At 42.0% G+C, this 22,255-nt stretch overlaps 6 protein-coding genes and 1 long non-coding RNA gene across 12 annotated transcripts, besides 2 other annotated features; 3 read left to right on the top strand and 4 right to left on the bottom strand.

Annotated features, from left to right (window-relative positions):
- Positions 1 to 111: 111 nt before the first annotated feature.
- On the bottom strand, positions 112 to 1,799 carry CG14402 (uncharacterized protein). Of its 2 annotated transcripts, none has more exons than NM_136222.4 (1): positions 112 to 1,799. In NM_136222.4, exon 1 carries the CDS (start codon positions 1,711 to 1,713, stop codon positions 883 to 885), a length of 831 nt encoding a protein of 276 aa, NP_610066.2. In that variant the 5' UTR covers positions 1,714 to 1,799; the 3' UTR covers positions 112 to 882. The 2 variants fall into 2 exon arrangements, with proteins under 2 accessions (NP_610066.2, NP_001286114.1); NM_001299185.1 differs by having other exon boundaries at positions 780 to 1,799.
- Positions 1,800 to 1,916: 117 nt separating this feature from the next.
- Positions 1,917 to 10,349, bottom strand: CG31676 (uncharacterized protein). Of its 2 annotated transcripts, none has more exons than NM_001299184.1 (3): positions 10,055 to 10,349; positions 5,571 to 5,756; positions 1,917 to 2,542 (listed from the first exon to the last, which is right to left on the bottom strand). In NM_001299184.1, the coding sequence occupies exons 1-3, from the start codon at positions 10,119 to 10,121 to the stop codon at positions 2,316 to 2,318; spliced, it is 480 nt and encodes a 159-aa protein (NP_001286113.1). In that variant the 5' UTR covers positions 10,122 to 10,349; the 3' UTR covers positions 1,917 to 2,315. The 2 variants fall into 2 exon arrangements, with proteins under 2 accessions (NP_001286113.1, NP_652593.3); NM_144336.3 differs by having other exon boundaries at positions 10,055 to 10,298.
- lncRNA:CR44307 (long non-coding RNA:CR44307) lies at positions 2,956 to 3,255 on the top strand. Its single transcript, NR_124406.1, has one exon. It is a non-coding gene; the product is annotated as a long non-coding RNA:CR44307 (long non-coding RNA).
- A 2,282-nt stretch (positions 10,350 to 12,631) lies between the features above and the next one.
- Positions 12,632 to 12,757: a mobile genetic element.
- Positions 12,758 to 13,113: 356 nt separating this feature from the next.
- Spn38F (Serpin 38F) lies at positions 13,114 to 14,478 on the top strand. Of its 2 annotated transcripts, none has more exons than NM_001299183.1 (4): positions 13,114 to 13,137; positions 13,193 to 14,028; positions 14,087 to 14,225; positions 14,286 to 14,478. In NM_001299183.1, the coding sequence occupies exons 1-4, from the start codon at positions 13,125 to 13,127 to the stop codon at positions 14,408 to 14,410; spliced, it is 1,113 nt and encodes a 370-aa protein (NP_001286112.1). In that variant the 5' UTR covers positions 13,114 to 13,124; the 3' UTR covers positions 14,411 to 14,478. The 2 variants fall into 2 exon arrangements, with proteins under 2 accessions (NP_001286112.1, NP_524956.2); NM_080217.4 differs by having other exon boundaries at positions 14,280 to 14,478.
- Positions 14,479 to 14,576: 98 nt separating this feature from the next.
- Positions 14,577 to 15,236: a mobile genetic element.
- A 22-nt stretch (positions 15,237 to 15,258) lies between these two features.
- Positions 15,259 to 18,250, top strand: Oseg5 (Outer segment 5). The gene is made up of 6 exons (NM_136220.3): positions 15,259 to 15,628; positions 15,695 to 16,151; positions 16,216 to 16,443; positions 16,515 to 16,894; positions 16,955 to 17,482; positions 17,644 to 18,250. Exons 1-6 carry the CDS (start codon positions 15,492 to 15,494, stop codon positions 18,239 to 18,241), a joined length of 2,328 nt encoding a protein of 775 aa, NP_610064.2. The 5' UTR covers positions 15,259 to 15,491; the 3' UTR covers positions 18,242 to 18,250.
- Positions 18,240 to 19,837, bottom strand: CG31674 (uncharacterized protein). 2 transcript variants are annotated; one of them, NM_001299182.1, is made up of 5 exons: positions 19,704 to 19,837; positions 19,221 to 19,632; positions 18,812 to 19,149; positions 18,634 to 18,759; positions 18,240 to 18,434 (listed from the first exon to the last, which is right to left on the bottom strand). In NM_001299182.1, exons 2-5 carry the CDS (start codon positions 19,619 to 19,621, stop codon positions 18,316 to 18,318), a joined length of 984 nt encoding a protein of 327 aa, NP_001286111.1. In that variant the 5' UTR covers positions 19,622 to 19,632; positions 19,704 to 19,837; the 3' UTR covers positions 18,240 to 18,315. The 2 variants fall into 2 exon arrangements, with proteins under 2 accessions (NP_001286111.1, NP_610063.4); NM_136219.6 differs by having other exon boundaries at positions 19,221 to 19,837.
- Positions 19,838 to 19,937: 100 nt separating this feature from the next.
- On the bottom strand, positions 19,938 to 21,490 carry CG31673 (uncharacterized protein). 2 transcript variants are annotated; one of them, NM_001299181.1, is made up of 4 exons: positions 21,026 to 21,490; positions 20,487 to 20,818; positions 20,306 to 20,428; positions 19,938 to 20,238 (listed from the first exon to the last, which is right to left on the bottom strand). In NM_001299181.1, the coding sequence occupies exons 1-4, from the start codon at positions 21,427 to 21,429 to the stop codon at positions 20,120 to 20,122; spliced, it is 978 nt and encodes a 325-aa protein (NP_001286110.1). In that variant the 5' UTR covers positions 21,430 to 21,490; the 3' UTR covers positions 19,938 to 20,119. The 2 variants fall into 2 exon arrangements, with proteins under 2 accessions (NP_001286110.1, NP_724294.1); NM_165346.5 differs by having other exon boundaries at positions 20,036 to 20,238; positions 20,303 to 20,428.
- Between the last annotated feature and the right edge of the window lie 765 nt (positions 21,491 to 22,255).

The raw sequence follows: 22,255 nt of genomic DNA, 5'->3' as shown, positions 1-22,255 counted from the left end.
CGCCATGATAAATGGCCAGTTTTATTGGAAACTCTGTACGACATTTTCGCCAGCCAACAACACACGCCGAAAGCAGCAACAACAAAAATAAAACTAAAAGCCAAAACAAATAAAAGCCGTGCGACAAGTTTAAATGGCCAAAAGCCTAGCTGCCACCCATTTTATATATTTATTTTGCGTTATTTCACTCGATGTTGTAAGTGTTTTTCTTTTTTATGACAGCCTTCACATTTCGTGCCATGTGACAAACTTTATTTATACACACCGCTGGTTTTATGCGATTTTAATTCAAGCATAATGAAATTATCACGCTACCATGCGGCACCCGAATTTAGTAGCAATTTGTCTTAGCATCCAGCAAATCCTACGCTCAATTGACGGGGTCAAACGTCATTGCGATTCGCAAAAAGGGAGTTTTGCGAATATTTTGAATTTGCGTGGTTGCCAATTAACGAATTCCGCCAATTGAATGAAAGACTGAACTCATTTCCGCTTGCAGACCATAAATGAGGATACAAACAGCACCACAGCATGAAGAAGGCAAACGAACGCTCCTCAAATCAAATGCAATGTCAAGCGCAGTGATGTGAGACAATTACTCTTGATTTGCCTGGCAAAATGTATACTTAACGTGGGTTACGAGAGCCCAAGTCGGTGACTATGTGCACCTACATAGTATACAAAACGCGGTGTAATCGGGCTGATGTCACTTACCTTCTCAGGCACTGTACATTTGTGTGTTTATATTGTATCAATATCAATATGATGGGGTTTTTTTTGGCCTTAATAGTGCACTATAATTTTAATTATATAATTCAGTGGCCTGGTGAGATTAAATTTTAAGGGGGAGTGGATATGCATATTCAGCTTGGCCACACGCAGCTAATTAGCACGGGGCACACATCCCACCTTGTAGATCCTGAAGGGCACATTGTGGCGCCTCTCGTCCAATGTGATGAGCATGCAGTAGAGCAGTTGCTGCAGCTTTCGCATCCTGAGCACATACGGGGCACTTTCGCAGTCCTTGAAAAGCGGCCTTCCCCTCGCCTGGCAGTGGAAGAGGAAGAAGGCTCCGCCGGAGGCGAACTCTGGGATAAACCCAAAGGCCAGAGCCTGATCCCTAAGCTGAAGAATTCCCGTTTGCAAGTGCTGGCCGAAGAACTTACTCAGTGCGGATCCCAGGCTCTTGGTTCTGCTGTACAATTTACCGGTACAGAGCTTTTCGATGTCCACCCAAAACTCGTGACCATCAAGGAAGCAGGTGGTGTTCAAGCACTCCAGACAGAGCTCTCCTGTACGATCCCAATGTTGCCTGGTCGCCAAGCTTTCGTCATAGTAGCCCCGCCCATTCGACATGATCTTGTCCAGCGCACTGGAGTTCCAGGAATCCAAGGACTGAAAACTGCCTGCACAACAGGCTAACACGCAGCATGCCAATGCCTGACCAGGAGGTGAGGTCCTTTCAGATCCGGACTCCGACGAGGAACTATTTTCCCCTGGTTTCACTTGCTGTGTGCTGCCCCAAAGTGACCACAAGTGGTTCGAGATCTCCACCTCGTAGTGCTCCTCCTTTTCCCCACTTCTCTTCCGCAGACAACCTTCGGCATTGTGCTCCAGAAGACGACTCCACGGCGGCAAAGGCCTCTCAGGGTGGACTACTTCCCTGGCCATCGAACGGGTGGAAGTGGGTTTTTCCTTGTGTCCTTGCCACATTTCGGATGTTGTTGTAGGAGTGCTAGGTGTTTCAAGGCCAACTGATTTTGGATACCAAACTTCGGGGAAGCTACATCTTATCTCCGATTGACCAATATTAAGCCTTGCTACTTCTCCATTGCCCCCATTTTATTTGTTTAAAAATTCTTTTCTTTTCAAGTCACTAGTAATCCGAACAATATAATAAATCCACTTCTGGCATACCATCTAATTACGATTTATTTATATACGTTCAGGCAGCGCCGTTCAATTACAAATACAATAATAAAGATATTACATGATGTACATATTACAACAAAGTTAAGTGTGATCGAGTGATTTATGATGGGTGTAGAGTACTGACTACGAGTAACTGTTTGATTTTTCGTGGCTGAGGTGACCCAGTAACATTTACGCGGATGATGACGAAAGGGTGACCCCGATTGACGGGCTTTGCCTAACCGGGGCATCCTGTTCGTCTGTGATTTGTGCAGATTCGTGAGGGCAAAGTGACTAAAACTTGTTGAAGAAATTCAGTTAAGTCCGGGCTAAGCACCGAAATTCCCGGCCAGTTCAACTTCAGCCTGAAGTCCCGCAGTTAAGTCCGGGCCAGATCCTTTGGCTCATTTGCACAGCGGCAAGTGCCGGAAGGCTGCTGCCAGCAACAGGGGCAGCATGAGGAGCAGGACCCGTGGAGTGGCGCCACTGGCTCCGTTGCAACCGTCCGTGGTGCAGGTGCGGCAGTAGACGGTTTTTATGTAGGACGATGTCTGGTCATTGGCGCACTTGTCCGCCGAGTCGTCCATGTCCTCGTAAAAACAGGAACGCGAAATCACCCGCTTGCCGTAGACTGAAAATGAAAGGAGAGCAGTACGTTTTAAAATGTTCACTTAACTTAATTTTAATTAATGTCTTCTGCTTGCATGCGCATTACATTAAATTCGCGCGGACTGCATATTTGAGTCATAAATAAAACCTCAGAATGTCATTTGAAATTGCCGCACGGCAAAAAAAAAAATCGATGTGGCAGCAGTGAACATAGGGATTACTACCCGAGACGGGCTAGCCATGTCCATCTGATCATTTAAGTTGGTCAAAAGAAATATTAAATTGTTTTTCTTGGGTTCCAGAGTTGCGTTCTAAGTCGAACTAAAATTAATTAAACTGTTTCCATGGTATTGTATGGTAATCTTTTAAGAAAGTGAATTGAGGGGTGTCTGCTGACCTCTTTTTACCCACTAATGTGTTCAAGGCTCCTATTGATTCCATATACTTTAGCAAGAAACACACACGATTTGGAAAACTCGACGAAACTAGAGACAATTTGCAATGAGACGGCGAATGAAAAACAAAAACCGAAATCGCACAAAAAATCCAAAACAAATTGCGTGATATGTGTGTGCGCGGCAAATAGAACAAAACGACAAACTAGTAAAAACATTTCCAATGGAATACGGCAAAAGCGAACTTTAAAAACCGCTTGAAATGGACAGAGCTAGCCATTTTTGTGATTGGCTTAGACGGTGGACAGTGGACCACAGTCGGACTAATAAAATTGTTGACAATTGTCGCCTTATCACGGCCGTAGCATCAAACAAGGCTCAAAACTCAGAAACAACCATCAGAATGCAGCAACCGCCGTGTGTGCCACATTGCGCATACGCCGCGTGCACCGCTCGCTGGAGCAGACAGGCCAAAAATTCCGCTTGGAAATTGTCAAACGCACACAGCGCCATAACTTTAAATTTTAATTAATTTAATTATTTATCAAAATACCATTACATCCGATGAAATGCATTATCTGAACTAAACATCTTTATTGCTTATTTTAAGTTTAAAAAACGAACGTCTTTTCTCACACCATAGAACAGAAACCGCTTATAATGGGAAATAAATAATTGTTACTTGAAAGCTGTTCAAGTGGATCGCACCAAAACTTGTCAGCCCAGAAAAGTTAACTTGTAAGTCAGGACATTTGTATCAGAAATTGACTTTATGTATGTCTCCCTTTGGCTCGCCGTTTCCCCTGAGAAAAAACCAGAAATAAGCTGTTAGCCGCCTGAAATGGCCATAAGCGCACTTACAACAGGTTGCAAAATACTTACAGACACTGAGTAAAAATGAACAGGCTGCGGCTAATTGCTTGCCTTTATATTTTGGCATTGTTGAATACGTTTTTAATTTGACATTTGCCAAAAAGTTAGCCACTCGTCTAGCTAGGCTTCATAAGCAATTAATTTAACGGCAAATAGAAGCCCAGATGGCAGCAACCAGTTGCATCGCCTAGTTGCATTTTTCTCAGACACATTCTGCCGCCATAGCCCCCAATTTTGCCCCTCATCTTGGAGTCGTAATTGAGCGCTTCACGCTGTGCAACAACTTAATTAATTTATATGTATTTTGTGTATTTTTTCCTAGCCCGTATAGCTCGGCCCGTATATTATGTATTTTGCGCATTACAAGCGCTGCTCATGTAGCTGGGGACCGAACTCAGTCGGAGATATAGATACTCGTATAGCGATGGCCGAGAGTCTGCAATTGCAATTTTAATTGCCAACTGCCAGGCTCAAATCTTGCAAAGACTCGGCGAACCAATTTGTAGACGCTTAATTGCAAAAATTTAATGGTGTTCATTAATTGGCCATAAGAAATTGCCTAAATGCGACTTAAGAAATCTCAGTCGCCGCTTCTTGTGTCCGCTTCTGATGGTTATTGAATTGCAATGAATTAACAAGCTATTTGAATTTATGTATCACAATGGGAACTATTAAGTCAACTGATTGCTATCGCATATGGTTTCCCTTTATAATACCTTTCTAAATAACCCTTGTCTATATACACAATGGTTTATATCTCAGATATTTGTATTTATACAAGTATATGCATTTTTTCTATAACTATAACTAACTGCTTTTTATGTAGAGCGTGCAGTAAAGTTTTCCAAATACAACATAATTACATCATTGCGCGGGTTCATATTGTTTACATCGTTGTTTGTTCGACTGACCCACATTTAAAATCCGAGCCCGAATCGTCTGCCGGCAAGTTAATTTATTCAGTGGCCAACAATGCAAAGTGAATTTAGATCAAAATGTAACGACACGGATCGCTTCACAAATTTATTTCTTGTGCCTTGTTTTTAGTTTGCTTTTCTTGTCATATGCAAATGTACATATACCACCAGTTGCGGACAATAACAAACAAAAAAAAAAAAAAACTAGCTGTAAAAAGGCACCAGTAAAATCGGACTTAAGATCGCCAAAGCCCACAACGCAATATCACTCATACGCCCCGTTCGCCGGCTCTTTCTCCGCATCAATTTGCCGCAAATTAGCGGCACATGCAATTGCGGGCCAAAATGTCGCCACTTGTTGTGACTGTTGTTGTAGTCGTAGTGGTTGTTGTGGCCCCGCCCAAACACCACCTGCCACGCCCCCACCAAACGCCCAGCAACAGGGGCAGCTGCAGTTGCAGATCCAATTCGTTCCGTTGGCATTGTTGCTGCATTGTCGCCTGCACTTGTTTGAACCTTGTCAGGGCAATAAATTTCAATCTTGTTCGGCTCTCGGCCACAGCCGGGTGTGAGTTGCGTCGATCCAGCGATCCCCCACTGCCCACCGATAGGAATCTACAGTGAAAGAAATACCATATGCAATTCCATGTGGTATGGTTACTTCTGAAATTTCAGGTTCGTCTAACTTGTCTGTCTTTTCAAGTGTTGCTGTCCGCAGACCGCACACGCGGTCACAACAATGCCAATGCAACGGGTAACCAATTATTCATGCCCGTGCTTTTCTTTTTGAGGTCCACTGACATCGAGTGTTTTATGTGCCATACTCGTGTGTGGAGCCTCCATAGGTGTGGGGGCTCGATCTCACCTTCTTGCACCAGTTTCTTGCAGACAGGCCGGGCATTCACCGATTTGGCGCCCACCGAGTAGGTGCAGTTCACGTAGCTCCAGTACCGCTGCTGCTCCGAAATGGTCTCCGGCATGAAGGGATCGTTGCAGAACTCGCCATTGGAGACGTCCGTCGAACAGCGCCAACATCGCAGCACCGCGGAAGCTGAAATGGATGAATGGTATCAATTAGTCGAGGCAATTTCAATTCAGATAATCATCGGTGCATTACAGGGGAAGTCTACAAGCTGAAATTAATTTTTAAAACGTGTCCTTTCCATACTCTTCTGATTCTGATGGTTCGATACACAATAATCAGTTTCTTATCTGACTCTTAGTTTAATTAAATATAACTAAATAACTTTTTTTGGTAATACCTATTTCTGTTCTACTATACATAATATACACGTATATGTATAAATTGTTTCAGTGGCTGTTCTAAGCTCTAATTGATTCTCAGTATTCTTGAGACCACCTGCTATAGCAATCGCAGTAAAGTAACTGACTTATTCCTACTTTCCCAGTCCATAATCGTTCCACTAATGAATCGCATCCCATCATATTCAGACGGAGTAGCCGCCAAGCCGTAGTTTCCTGCTGCGTTAGATGCCGTTGGCGGATATCTTTGAAATATTGCCGAGCCGCCACCGATTTCCGTCGGGAGTCTTTTGGCCGAGTTATTTATGCGACAGGCGATGGGGCAACTGCGTTATAAAAGTGTCAAAAAGTTCGACTTTGGCTGCTTTATGCGTGCGATTAGCCGCTGCGACTAGTGTGTAAGTAATCATTTGATTAAACTGAGCCAACGATTGTTGCATACACCGCAAAAAATGTATACGATTGGTGTCGTATTTGCAAAGTAAATATATTTAATTTGTTTAATTTAAAGCAAAGGGGCTTCAAAGGGGTTTTTCACTCCTTTTTCTAGTGAACTAAAAAATGATACTGCTTCTTGACGTTAATTAATATTTGATATTTGATCGCATATTTTGAAGTGTTCGTGGTTCTGAAAATGTTTGAGTGATGATGATGACTGCGTCTGTGATGGCGGCCATAAAACTCGTTTCTCTGGCCAATTTAAACGTCAAACGTTAACGTTCGGGTTAAATGCACTTAGCCAACACTTTGAGGTGCGTTTAAACGAAAGCCTAGATAAGTCGAAAGGCGGCGAAGGGGTGTGCCAGTGGGAATGGTGGAGAGGGGAGCGGAAAGTGGGGAAGCGGGGAAAGGCCGGAGAAGTGTGCCAACGCATTGGCCGAAAACGTGTTTTCATTTTTTTTCGGCCAGCGACCGCATTTGGCCATAAACAACCAGCATAAACATTGCAATTTGCGTTCGATTCGCATTCGCATTGGCAGTTGGCAATTGGCAATTGGCAATTGAATGCTATTGAGAGCCGAAAAACTGCCGCGAAAAGCGGCGTAACCGAGATGAAAATTATAATCATTTACAATATATTGAAATTAATTGACAGCTGAATTTTCAGATCGTTTGCAGAATTGTTTATTTGCGCGTCCGTTCCAAGTCGGTGGCACTTTACTAATGGTAATGACTGTAATTCCATGGAAACTGAAAATTGATATTGTGCCTGTCAGTTTGCCGTGGCTGCATTATGCCAACCGATGTGGCAGCCGCAACTGCCCCCCAAAAATGGTCAGAAACATACGAGTCTGAGTCTGAATCTGAATCCGAATCCGAATCCGAATCGGAATCGGAATTGGAATCGAATTTGGGCCCGAATGGTGGCCGCTAAGTGCGTAAGTATTTGTTGGACGAGATGTTTTCGCCATTGGTTTTGGCCATCGGAATTCGGCTTTAATCATCGCTGCACCAGCTAGTGGTTTATGTAAGTGAAAAAATCCGGTCTCTCACAAATGTCTAATTTAAATTTTGAAACCACTTAAAATAATTGCGCTGCTGCATAACATCGTTAAATTAATAATAATGGTTGATATTTTAATTTGCAAACAGCTTACACTGCTTGCACGTTCAATGAGCGGATTCCTCCTTGGTTTGTATCCCACTTTGTCAAGCCTATAAACTACACTAAGTTTATTGCCCTTCGCGACCATATAGGCATATGAAAATATGGACTGTACTAGTGTGTACATATGTATGTTAGTGTATGTATAGCCACCCAAAGAACTAGTCTTCAACAATGGGGCACAAAGTTTCCCACACCGACTTTGGGGTTCACATGCAATTTTTCCATTAAGGTCCAAACTTGAGGAGAACTGCCAGTTGGACTTGCAACATTTGGGACCTGCCCCCTAGCGTCTATAAGCCCTACGACTCTGCCCCAAAAGAAAAGTGTTGATTACCAGCCCCATTTCCAGTTTTTCGCCCAAGACTCCCACAAACTGTCGTCCATATCGCAACGCATTTAAGTTGCAAACTTACGAGTGTGTGGAACCCCAATTGTGGGGTGGGCACAAACTCGTGCTTTGTAACCCTAAAAACCAACAGAGGTTTCCTTGGAGTTGGGGCTTCGATAGAAAGTTTCACTCTGCATTTGACTGACATGCAATCTGGGTTCGTTCAACTGCGAAATTGTCGAATGCATAGCTCGTCGAACGTTTATCAAAATTGCAGCACATTCGCGCCGAATGCCTAAATAATTAGCCAGAAAGGTATTCAGAAAATTAAGGGGATAGGCTTTGGGAGTGTTTTTTTTTATGGCCTACTTGGGTGCCAAATGAGCCCTTGCACTGATACAAATCTAAAAAAAAAAATATACATTTCCCAAGATTGCATCTCTATACCTTACTTGTAAGCAACTTATACACTTATATCACTTCTATAAGCATTCTGACTACAATTTATATATCATGTGATTTAAAATGTGGGGGATACGAGAAAGTAATAAGTAATTTGTTTATATTTCTGAATATAAATGCATGTGATGCAAGCTCTGAAAACTTTTTGCATTCTATACATGAAAAAAGTTTGGTTTTATTTTTCACGTTTGTATAATATGTTGCATTCTATGGCAGAAATAGTATGGTTTTATTATTCACGGTTGCGCAATATCCCGTCATTATTATTTCTGTATTAAAGTTTATCGCCGAAAAGTGATCTTAACTTGAAAGCCATAACAATTTCGACAAATCTTGTTAAATGCATTTTTTCCATTGAAGGGAGTCTTGAGTTCACTTCCATATTTGCGATTACTGCGTTGTAAGTGCAAGTAAATTGCAGTGAATTAGTAAGCAACCGAATAGATTTAATTAGGCTTGTCTGAGGCAACGACAACAGCAGCGGATTATTAATTAAGACGATCTGCCGAATGGCATTTAAGATTTCTCAAAGGTTAAGGCTGGATATGCCTCATCAAGTATCTGAGGAGAGGATGAGCTGTTTATAATGGCTGAAATAATTGCATGTTTAGATTAATGTGTTGATTCTGGCCATACCCTTAAATCTTGATTATTTACGTGTCGTACTGGTTGATCTCAGATTAGTAATTTTTGGGGCGGGTCCGAGTGGTGCGTTGGGTTTATGCCACTCAAAGTTGTCATTTGCCACGCCCACGCAACATAAACACAAATAAACTTTTAGTTGATGACATGACTAGATATGTGGCACGCTTTTCATTGAAGTTTGAGGTGAGCTTGAGTAATTGTTGAGACTCACAATAAAAATAATTTTATACCCCTCTTTGCGTAATGAAGGTATTTCCATAAACGAAACATTCCCCATTTCTCAACATTTTCCTCTGACATTTTTCATGGCTATTTATAATATTTTTGTTTCTCCGCATTTTTAAGGTTGAAAAAATGTTTTTGTTCCCATTACGTTCGAACGTCGTGCGTTTGAAGTAAAAATAAACACGAAAGAGGTGCGGAAAAATATCGAGCAAGTGCATAAATAATAATAAATCATGGAAATGAAATATTTTTCTCTTAAACTGCAGGTATTTCAAGTGGATTTCATCTGGCCAGACAATTGTTCTGATAATGCGAAAAACCCGAACGCTGTGCAGACAGATGGCATGCATTAAAACAGTGTTATCAATTGGGGGTCAGGAATTGAAAACAATTGATTGTTAAGTAATCACACATTGAGATTTCAAGTAATAATACGTTGATGGTGCTCAGTCAGGAGTTTTAAATACCATTTATTAACTATTTTGTATTTTCTTATTAGAAAATAGCTATCAAAGCACAACATATTAAATATTAAAGTAACTCAACATTGATTTATATTTCTGCACCTTTAAAAGCTTTGCTTTAAATTCGCCCTGCTTTCAACCGCTGCCAAATACTTTAATCTGACTCAGTTTTCCCCCATTTTCCGCACAAGCGAACCCTTTAGATGTGGTTCAGTGAACTCCAGCTTGGCGTTCTGTTGCACATTTAAATGGGAAATCACGCCCACGCACTTAAGCAACTCCGTGCCCCAAGACTCCGACTGCGCTTAATTAGCTCCCCCATTCGAGGCGGATTCAGTGGCTTAATAACACACCTGTATTGAAAACCATCAGCAAGGAGAAAAGGCCCAGCAAGAGGCAGCCGGTTGAACCGTAGGCCATGATACAATAATTCCTTCTTTTTATGCGTTTCTCGGTTGATTCCAGGTATATCACTGCACAAGCACTGCACTTTAGGGGTATTTGAATTTGCCTTAGCTAACGATACTCCACAATAACATTCGCTTTGCGCGATTTTCCGAACACGCATGCGACCCGTTGACAAACTGACTGCGAACTGAAAGCTGAAGCGAAGCGAACTGAAGCTGAGAACTGAGCACTGAGCACTGAGCACTGAACACTGGAACACCGAATAGTACGCGGCAGTTGAACCAATAACAAAACGAACCCAACCCCAAACGCACGCGAATCGCCATGAGAGAGATCGTTGAAGGCGGTCGAACCGACAGATTGAAAGCAGGCGATTGAAAGAGTGGCCCGCGTTCAACGAGCAGAACAATATTCGGGGCTCCCAGGGAGGCACTTCTGCTGCTCGCACTCGGATTGGGTTGAGTGGATTCGAGTGGAGCGACGCTGGGTCGGGTTTACGAGTTTACTGCTCCGCGATATAGCTGCACTTTCTTAATGGTGCCCGCAAACACTTGCAGTTTCAGAAGCAGCACAGTGATGCTAGATCTGAAATCGTTTCCAATCGAAGTATATGAGAAATATGCAAATATAAACTAGGGCAAAATTAATATGGGTAAAATAAATTTAAAATAATCTCCTACTTTGTATTTTGGTCTAATTATGTGAAGCCCTCAAAACTTAAGTACACAAAGTATAGTCTTAATCTGGAGCATTAAGTGAGTCCGTGTGTCCGCATGAACGTGAAAGGAGTGCAGCTTCTAGGGACGCCGACGTTGTGAGAGTTTCTTCTCATTTTATTATTTTTCGTAATATTGTTTATTTTATCCAAAGTCTACACATCTCAACCCACTGTGCACTGTAGTCATTGCGTTTTGCCGGACCATTTGACGCCTAATAGGAGCCACCGTCGCCGTTTCAATCGTCATCGTCACTCTCGTTTCGCACCGACGTCTTCGACGCCGTGTTCACTTGGCGATTTCGCCATCAGTGTCAACCGTCTAATCAAGTGCAACTCCCTGATAAGAGAATGCATTTGATGGGGATTATTTGGCAGGAAACGGATTTGCTTAGCCACATTTGAATGTTGCAAGTACTTTACGCTTTTTCAATTGCATTCGGAATGTGTGGGTATTTTGAAGTTTGATTTTATCACTTTTTCGGATGAATAAGTGGATTCAAGTCAATAATGTTTGTTTTGCGTTTGGAGTATTAATTTTTTACAACTTTTTTATATGATACGAGTAAGTTTTGAAAACGTTTTATTGGAAGCTTTTTATTACCAAAGAAAAGTGGAGCCACGGCGAACACAGGATTTTGGCTTGATTCTTCACTTACTTAATTATAAGTAATTTTACTTTTATAGAGAATTTTCAAATAAAACAAATAATGTAAATACCAAATTTATAATTGCCAGTTATTTAGCGTGAATTTCATATACTTTTTCAAAGGTCAATTTGTTTTGAAAAAAAAAAAAAACAAGACAGGCTCGTAGATCAAGTCTGAAAAAAAAACTAAAGAGGTTTATTTTATACCAGTCTCATGAAAGTATAACCGAAAAACTTTCCATCTCCCGTAAATATAGCGCAAAACCAAATGGAAAATATACATGCATCGTGTACTTACCCTTAAGAAATGAGTTGAGAAAGTTCATTGTACACGAAATATGTCACTTTGCTCGAGTAAAGCCAATAAACTACGCCTCCTTCAATGAAATAGAGGGATGATAAGACAGAAACTCCATAGTGAAGGAGGGTTGTCCACTCCAGTAGATTGATTGTTCTTCGTTAGCATATGCTCAAGCCCAAGAAAATTGGACAATGACGTGTGGGTCACTCTGAGGCTCGTATGTTCGATGATTAATCAGATTTTTACCGATTTATTGATGAATTCGTTTGTTGGCTGCAAACAAATTAGAAAATAATTGAAGCCTGCTCCGAGAAATCGATTCAAGTAGTCGGGTATACTAAGAACATATGTTGGTCATTATGCTGAAAGCGATTAAGGAGCAGCAATTAAGCAGAATATGTAGTAGTTAATTTAGGGAATATGGAATATTAGACTTATACATTGTCGGAAACTTTGGCTATCTATCGAAATTATATATAATCTGATCTTGTCACGTTCCAGAATTGCCGTCAACAAAATCTTGTTTGCTTAAACCATTCGCATCTGCTTCTCAGTAACTGACAATGACTATGGCAAACTACTGCCGAAAACAGTTTCGCTCGCTTGGCTAAATAATAAACCTTAATTATAGGTTGAACGCCAAAAAACTGAGTATAAAAAATCGCAAGTCTCGTTGCTCACCATCTGAGACCATTTTGCTTACAACGTCGGTTACAAAAGCGGAAATCGGTAATTGCCTGGCTTTAGAATTTTAATTTCAGCAATTAAGAACTTTATAATGTTAAAGATCCCAGCCGCGATATAATGTTCTTAAGTAAATAAAACCCTTTTAGCTTGAGTGTAAGCTATAATATTGATTCCGGAAATCTAGACGTTCATACAGACGGACGTATTTAAATCGAATCAGCTATTCCTATGTAGTTAATAGCATCTGAAGCGCTTCTCTGTGCATGTCACCCACATACTTTTTAACGAATCTAGTATACTCTTTACTCTACGTGTAAGGGGTATAAAATGTACGAAAATATGAATTGTTCTTATTGCTTTAATTATTCTTAAATATTTTTCCGAGCATGACTGCTATAAGCTTGGAAGTTGATGAAATTACAAACTATTAAAATTACTACATTGCTACTAAAAAACTGTTATATATCGAATCAGAGCCTAAAACCTCTGCCAAACCGAACATATTTATGTAATTTCTAAATGATTCTATAAGGATGACTTAACGAAATCCAACCGATGCGCAAAACATTTTATATCGCGATGGCGAGTCTAATTTGATTAGTATGCAGACTATATATAATTCGTGCAATGTAATTTGTTCTCACTTTTAAACGAAGTTGTATAATGAAGTATTTGTGTAAGTAAACTAATTTAAAAACAAATAGAGGAATAATAATATGTGATAACCGCAGGCCTGCTTCTTTTGGCCACGTCGGTGTCTTGTCGCTTCACCGACGATCTCTACCAACTTTTGGCCAAGGAAAATGCCGACAAGAATCTCATTACCTCTCCCCTATCGGTGGAAATCGCACTGAGCCTGGCATACATGGGCGCCAGGGGAAAGACAGCCCAAGAAATGAGGGATGTTTTGAAACTGCCCGACGACAAGAAGGAAGTGGCAGCCAAATTCAAGGATCTTCTGAGTAAACTCGAAGGGCGCGAGAGCGTAGCCATTCTGAGTCTGGCAAATCGCATATACGTTAACAATAAGTTCAAGCTAGTACCGGAGTACAATCAAATGGTAAAGGATTCCTTTAAGGCTGAAGCGGAAGCAATCAGCGCTAATAATCCCAAGATAACCGCTTCCATTGTCAATAAGTGGGTAGATACTCAGACGAGTGGTAAAATCAGAGACTTAGTTATGCCCAGTGACGTGGCGAATCTGGTATTGGTCATCTTAAATGCCATTTACTTTAAAGGCCAGTGGCAGAAAAAATTTAATACCGAGCAAACGAAGTCCGATTTCCATATTTCGGATCAAAAGAGTGTTCCTGTCCAGATGATGTCACTAGTTAGGCCATTTGGGGTTTCATACGACAGAGAACTAGGTGCCAATGTTATCGAGCTGCCCTACAGAAATTCAAACCTTTCCATGGTCATTTTTCTACCGGACAAGGTTGATGGTCTACCAGAGTTGGAGAAAAAGATGGTAGGATTCACTCCAAAACTTATCAATATAAATGTGCATCTAAGGCTTCCCAAGTTCAAAATCGAATTCTCCGCTCGTCTTGAGCAAGTTCTTATAGCGGTGGGTATTTGCAGATCATTCGTGGTACACCCTTAAAATCAACAGACTTAAATTATAGATGGGCATACAAGATGCGTTTAAGACGTCTGCTGACTTCAATGATCTGGTCGCGAACAGTGGGGCTCATGTGGGAGGCGTCGTTCACAAGGCGTTCCTAGAGGTTAATGAGGAAGGTTCTGAAGCAGCGGCTGCAACAGGTATGTACTCGATGTGCCTTTTCTACAATTATAATATGTTTTATATTTTGGCAGCTGTAGTTTTTCGCTATAAGAGTATACGGTCACCGCCAATGGATTTTAATGTCAATCATCCATTTGCCTATGTCATTCGCGATGCGGAAAACATTTACTTTCAGGGCCACTTCGTGAACCCGGAACTATAAAATGTACTTTTTTATATCAACAAGACTTTTACCATATTGATTAGTAGAAGTAAATTGAATTATTACATATCAAGGGGGAAGGTTGTTTCGGTTTTTGTTCTTTTTGGAGAAGGTCTAGAAAGTATTGAGTACCTTATTACCTTGGGTATTTTGGTATTATACATATAGTAGCATATGTGCCATAGTATAAGACCACATATACTTACACACACACACACATACATAACCACATAGGAACAGCCATACACAAAATCATAGAATGCCTTAGGATATAAGTCATAAAATCGTGTATCCAATAAGAACCCAAATTCTGGTGACAATAACAAATCCAGCCTACCCTAATGTAAACATTAACATCCGCTGCCGAATCAGTTATTCCCACCAAAGGGTCAAAACCGCTTACGCAGCTCAAGTTCTCGGCTGATCAGTACCCATGAGTGATCCACTCAAGAAGGCACCCAATCCAACAGACATAAACATCCGCAGCCGCATTCGCGACTCCCACCAGAGGGTCAAAACTGCTAACACAGCTTTAAGGGTCAAAACTTTCCACGTAGCTCAAACTCGGCTGATCTATATCCATGCGCAATCCACTCAAGAGAGCGCCTAATTAACGTAAACATAAATGAGAGCCTATGTACGCTCAATATGAAGAAGTAAATAAGCTCAGCCAAGGGTTTGCTAAGCGTTCGCTTTGCAAATTAGATTTAGATTTTATTCATACTTCAATTGTGTAAGACGTGAATTTGTCTCCGACATTCGCTTAAGTTTTTGATCAATAAAAATACTTTTTTTTTATAAACCAACAAACCGCGAAGTTGTAATTATATATATTGTATTATATATATTGGGTCTTATATTTAGTCAATGTGTAAGCTATTCGATAAGATCGTAAGAAGGGAAAATAGGAATATTGTAATCACGTCAAGGGAAATATTTCACCCGATATCAAAACCCATAGCCAATGTCACAACCTGATCTCCATGGTAACAAAAATGGCTACGCTTGACTGAAATCTCCCGGACAACTGAACTGTTCAGCCAAAACAAAGAAATTATTGGAAAATATTGGTATTACCAAAATGAAGTTAAAAACGCGAATCTGCAAGAAAAACTCGATAAGAAACTCGGAAAAGGTAGAGGAAAGCAGCAAAAGCACCACGAATTGTCCGCTGAGTTGCGTGGATTGGAGCAGCAATGAAGAGATCTATTTTGTGAGGTGAGTTGACTACATTTTACATAGGATTATCCAGATGTGGACTAACTAATATAATAACATATTCAGCGATGACCACCAGATCTTCAAGTGGAGCGACGTTAGTCGGGACTCAGTTGAGGTTGCCAAGCTTCCGGATGACTTTGTGCCCACGGATATGCACTGGCTTTTGCTGGGCGGCAGGAGCAGTGGTGGTGGAAAGGGTAGCGACACCCTGTTAATCTGCAGTAATGATGGAAGATTCGTAATCCTGAACAAGAGTGCCCGCGTGGAGAGGAGCATTTCAGCTCATGCAGCAGCTATAAGCTCCGGTCGCTGGAGTCCCGACGGCGCCGGACTTCTGACCGCCGGCGAGGATGGTGTGATTAAGATCTGGTCCAGATCAGGGATGTTGCGATCCACCGTGGTGCAGAATGAAGAGTCTATCCGATGCGCACGATGGGCGCCCAACTCCAACTCCATAGTATTTTGCCAGGGTGGGCACATATCCATCAAGCCACTTGCCGCCAACAGTAAAATAATTAGGGTAACCTTCAAAATTTTTTACTAAATTAAAACTTATTTCTTAACTAAATGTTTTTACATTTTAGTGGCGTGCCCATGATGGCCTGGTGCTTTCCCTCAGCTGGTCCACGCAATCCAATATTATAGCGTCCGGAGGCGAGGACTTTCGGTTCAAGATTTGGGATGCCCAAGGAGCGAATCTTTTTACTAGTGCCGCCGAGGAATACGCCATCACGAGCGTGGCTTTTAATCCAGAGAAAGATTACCTTCTGGTGGGCACATTTAATCTGCTCAAATTGTGCCACAGCAATGGGGTAAAAAGTTGTATATATATAAAAAAAAAAAAATCCAGACCATTAAAACTTCCACTGATACTTCGTTGCAGTGGTCCTATAACACCGCTCGCTTTTCGAGTCCACGTGTGGGCTCCATATTCAACCTCTCCTGGTCAGCCGATGGCACCCAAGCAACTTGTGGCACCTCAACGGGTCAATTGATAGTGGCCTATGCCATCGAACAGCAGCTGGTCTCCGGAAACTTGAAAGCCACCAGCAAGAGTCGTAAGTCGATTACATTGAAGGATATTGCGACTGGCACTCAGGATATCCTGGATTTCCCGCAGCGAGTCGTTAGTTTTGGCCTGGGCTATGGCCATCTGGTGGTGGCCACCACTAACCAAGTACACATCTATAATGAGAAGTATATCAATACGCCGATCATTATCGATGGCAGGAACGACACGAGGGTTATTGAAGTGGGCAAAAAGTAAGCCAAATTATTTATGGAAATGCTTATTTTTCATTAATTTAATCTTCTGTTGTTTAGATACTTTATGATCTTGGATGCCCTGTCGATTTGGGTGTACACCTACACGGGCCGTTTACACTTGAATCCGCGGTATCCCGGCTCCCAGGCGCAGATTCCCCTGCTCACCTGGCGCTCGCTATCATTGGGTCTGGATGTCCTGGCTATAAGGGATAACTCTGACCCGACAGTACTCCACCTATTCGATCTGATTCCGGGTGCCTCGCGGCAGTACGATCCCCATTCTCTGAGGGCCAAGCAGCAGCTGGTCCAGATTGCAGCTTGTCGAGCAGGAAGTCCGGAAGATCAGTTTGTAGCCTTTATCGACTCGAATAGGGAACTGTTTGTCAGTGAGTCCCGCAATCTGAATAGCGAACGCATAGATGAGATCTACAAGATCGGCACCCAACTCACCGCCATTATGTGGGCCAGCGAAACAAATATTCTGGTGGGAGTACACGACTCGTGCTACAGCATCTGGTATTGTCCCGGGGAAGGAGCCTCCGATCCTACGATCATTGCCCTGACCACTATTACATTGGATACGACGTAAGGAACATAGATGTACTTACTAACTCAACTTGTTTTAGAATGTCGGGTTTTATTTTAAATTGAAATCACTTCAAGGCTTCATTGTACTTTTAATGCTATCTGTTAATCCAGATTAATTGTACTATTTTTTAAATTGCTTAAAAATCTCTTTCACCTAGGGAATTTGGCAAACACATTACCATCGAAAGCTTTGAGGAATCCGTGCTCACATTCCGTTCCGCCGGCGCCCTACTCCCCGTCAATGTTAACATGTACTGCGAGATCCTGCATCGTGCGCTTTTGGAAGGGCAGTGGCAACAGGCGTTGAAGATCTGCCGAATGGGCCAGCATTCCAGCTTGTGGGCCACTCTTGCGGCGGTGGCGACCAGGAAGCACCAGTTGCAGATCAGCGAGGAGGCCTACTCGGCAGCACTGCAAATCGACAAGGTGAGCTACCTGCAGCACCTGAAGGCCCTGACGCCCTCGAGTGCCGAGCAGATGGCCGAAAACTCACTAATGCTGGGCAGGATGCTTGAGGCAGAGACCATCCTGCTGCACGGCAAGAAAATCGAACAGGCAGTCGGACTAGCCCTGCGGATGCACAACTGGCGGCGGGCCCTGGAAATATCACAGAAACACAAGGGGGAGCAGCCGGAGTTAGTGCCGCGAGTCCTCCAGGAGAGGAGGAAGTATCTAAAGGCCCTGCAGCGGGAGGAGTGGGATCCACTGTATCTGCCCCTGGTGGCTAAAGAAGAGGCTGACAATACAAGTGAATAACGTTTCGACAAGTTAGTTTTGTAATTAAATCACATACTTTCAATCATTGATTTCTGTTTCCGATTAGATAGATTTTAGTAGGCGGGTGACAACATCGGCTCTCCTGCCAATCCTTTGAGCACATTACGCGAAGCCAAATTGGCTGCATCAACACGGGTTCTCCGGGTGGCATAGCCCACATGAGGAGTAACCACTTCATGAAAAGAAACAAACGAGATAAATGAAGTGCCTAATGGTAAGGGAACTATAGATTATAACGTAAAGTGTCAGGTTTTCAAAAGAATTCTTTGAATGGCAGTTCTTATCATTCTTGAGAAAAATACCAAAAAACGCTAATGAGATAAAAATATAAATAGTTTCTGACCCTATGTAGATGATACATAATAACTTACCAACATTGTCTAGAGTAAGTAATTTATCGTTGGAAGGAAGGGGCTCCGGATCCATAACATCTAGTCCAGCAGCAAAAATTCGGTTTGATTTAAGCGCCTCGTAAAGATCATCTTGGTTGACAATTTCTAGAATGAAAGGCATTAGGCATTTTAGTTTGCTTTTTTCGGATATACTCACTGCCCCTGCCAACGTTGACCAGTACTGCCGTTTCTTTCATTTTATTAAAGACGGTGGCATTAAACAATCCCAATGTCTCCTTGGTCAATGGGGATGCAATGATGAGGAAATCACTTTCCGCCAGAAGCGTTTCGAAATCCACCTTCTTGGCATTGAACCGCTCCTCGATATCCTGGCTAACGCGATTCCGGGTGGTATATAACATGCGCTTAATATCGAATCCCATCAAACGCTTAGCCACTGCCTGGCCAATGCCTCCAAAGCCATAGAAGCCCACGGTGGAATCACGGATATCCTGACCCAGCATCCAGTTAAGATGGTCCTTATCCCATTTATCACTGTAATCAAGGATACGAAACTTTGCGATATCAGAGTAATTAATAAAAAATGACAGGTTGTTTTGCTTTACCTGTCTATCTTCCTTCGACCCTCTTGGAACCTCCGGGCAGCGGCGATCAACAGGCCCACCGTAAGATCGGCTACCGCAACAGTCAGCATCGCAGGAGTACTTCCCAAGGGGATACCCCTTTTCTTTAGCTCCGGCACATCCACATTGTTTATCCCCGACGACATGGTGGATACCGCCTTTAATTGCGGACCAGCGGCGTCCAGAATCTCGGCATTGAGTATGTCCCGACCACCCCAAATAACGGCATGAGCCCCCCTGATCTTTTCTAGAATTTCAGGCCGATTTTTTGGAGGTTCATTTATTACTTGCAGGATCTCGCATTGCTCCTTCAGGATTTCAATTCCCTCTGGCGGAACATCGGTATGTGCTATCAGCACTTTAAACGGCTTTGTTGTTGACATTTTAAGTCCTTCTGGTGACGAAAAGATATTATTTGATAGGAAAAATAATTACAAGTGCCACACTTTATAGATAATCACTGACACAGAGCAGAGTTTCGAATATTCTCTTTTTTCGTGAGCAGTTAGAAGCTTTTTGATTGCTCTTCCTCTCTGAAGCTCTTAAATGCTCAAAAATCGGAGTCTATTAGCACCGACGTTATATTCCCTGCGTTTCTTAAACGACTGACAAACGGTTGGCTTTGTCGCCGGACTTTTATAGAGCACCAGATCCCCCTATCACAGAAAAAGCTGACAACAAAACGCATGAAGAGCTTTTATGGTTACGTTCATAATTTTCATAATTATTCACTTATTCAATTAAACAAGAAAAAATATCAATCCATTATAGTTGCGGTTAACAAGTTCGACATTTATATGTTTAATATCATTTTTTAATATTGATTTTCCGATCCGAGTAGGATACAGGTAAAGTTTCTTCCATTCAAATTTTGCATGTTCTCAGTAGGCTGGCCTTATCATGGGCTTCCCTTCGATGGCGTTCAAAATATTATTGGCAGCAAGCAATCCCATTTCAATGGTAGTCTTCATTGTCTGAGTGCCCATATGGGGAAGGATAACTGTGGAAATATATAAATAATATTTCAGTTCACTCAGGGAAGAGAAATAAATGTTCTAGCTTACCACAATTGGGCACATTGAGAAGAGGACTATTGGCGGGCAGTGGTTCTGGTGTGGTCACATCCAAGCCTGCGGCAGAAATTGTACCATTTGTCAGGGCGTCATGAAGGTCAGTTTGATTTACCAGACCTGAAAAAATCCACGGGTATGCAATAGCGTTCATACAGTTATGTAGTTAAAATCCTACCTCCTCTGGCCACATTGACAAACACAGAACTCCTCTTCATCAGATTAAATGCCTTTCCATTGAATTTCTCTCTAGTTTCGTTTGTAAGTGGAGCAGCTACCACCAGGAAGTCACTTTCTTGTAAAAGTTGTTCAAACGACACATGCTCTGCCTTGAAGTCGCCATCGTTTTCCTTTCGGGTGCGAGTATGGTAGATGATCTTGGCCACATCCCAGCACTGCAATCGCTTGGCGATGGCCTGACTAATACCGCCAAAGCCAAAGAAACCGATGACGGAATCGCGAATCTCTTGACCCATCATCCAGTTGATCTGCTCGATTTTCCATTGGGACCTGTAAATATTTTTATATTATATTATGTTTTCATATGAAACGTATTAATGATTGGTAAGTATTAGGTGTACTTAAGTATCTGATATTCCAAAAGAGTGTAGAAGTAGAGCCGTATATAGGGCATGTGCAACTAGTTGGCAACCCTCATCCGAAAAGCTCTCAATATTAAAAGCTTCTGAGAAAAAAGCGCCCATCAGCTTTTCTTACCTCTCGATTTCGGTGCGACCGGCATGAAAGTGACGACCGGCTGCAATCATCAAGCCAATGGCGAGATCGGCCACTGCATTTTTCACCACCCCGGGAGTGTGGCCCAATGGGATTCCCCTCTTCTGGAACTCCGGAATATCCACAAAATCGATTCCGGAGGACATGGTGCTCACGCAACGCAGCTGGGATCCAGCAGCATCCAGGATTCCGGCATTCAGGGGCTGGTAATGGGCCCAATAGATGGCATCCACGCCGGGCACCTTCTGCAGGATCTCATCCCTCGAGGGCGGCACACTCTGGCAGATGATGGTCTCCGCTCCACGGGATCGGAGCAGTTCCAGAGCCGGTGCTGGGACATTTGGATGCGAAATCAGCACTTTAAAAGCCCTGGTCGCACGAGACATTTCGGGGGAAAATATAGCACTTAATATCAACTAGTAGCGGCGAATTGCAGGGCTGAACTAAGTGGAAATTTTCGAAATGACAATTCAAGCTTTTTCTGTGCCCCGCTCTTAGGCTTAAAAGGTTCTCTTAAGCTTTTACATTTTAATTTGCTCTCATCTCTTGAAATTCACATTACTATTTCCTGCGCGTTCCTATACAATTTTTAGGGATAGTATTAAAGTATTACAGTAAAAAGAAAAGTTTACAATTATAAAATTGATTATTTATATATAGCTTTATATAATTAAAGTCATTATTTATTTACGTTTCTATGAGCGATTTTCATACATATTTCGTAGTAATCAGTCAAACTATACCATTAGATTAGATTTCCACATTAATTAATCAATTTGCATCAGGAAAATGTTTTTTTACTCTATTTCACATTTACTGGGATGCGGCTAAACCCATTTAAATGTAATAGTAGGTGGGCAACTAGGTACATGGGATCCCCAGCCAAGCCACGAATCACATTATAGGTAGTAATGGTGCCACAATATGCGGCAGGACAACTGAAAGTTATGCAAAAATAACGATCTTTAAATAAATCAACTAAAAAGGTGACATTAAAGATCAACATTTACGCAGAAACATGATAAAACTAAACAGCAAAAACGTTAACCTACTCATTTGTAACCTTCAAGAAACCTTAATGAAATCTTGCCAAAATACTTTTAGACACTGTCTGTCAACCACTAAAGAGATAAGACAAAAATCTTTATACTGATAAGGGGCCAGAAGTACGAGTATTTGTTAGGTGGGGGCCCTAAAAGCAACTAGGACTGA

This window comes from Drosophila melanogaster, chromosome 2L (genome assembly GCF_000001215.4).
Source record: "Drosophila melanogaster chromosome 2L".
Taxonomy (NCBI): domain Eukaryota; kingdom Metazoa; phylum Arthropoda; class Insecta; order Diptera; family Drosophilidae; genus Drosophila; species Drosophila melanogaster.
Note: the sequence above shows the minus strand (reverse complement) of the source record. Positions and strands in the feature narration are given on the sequence as shown.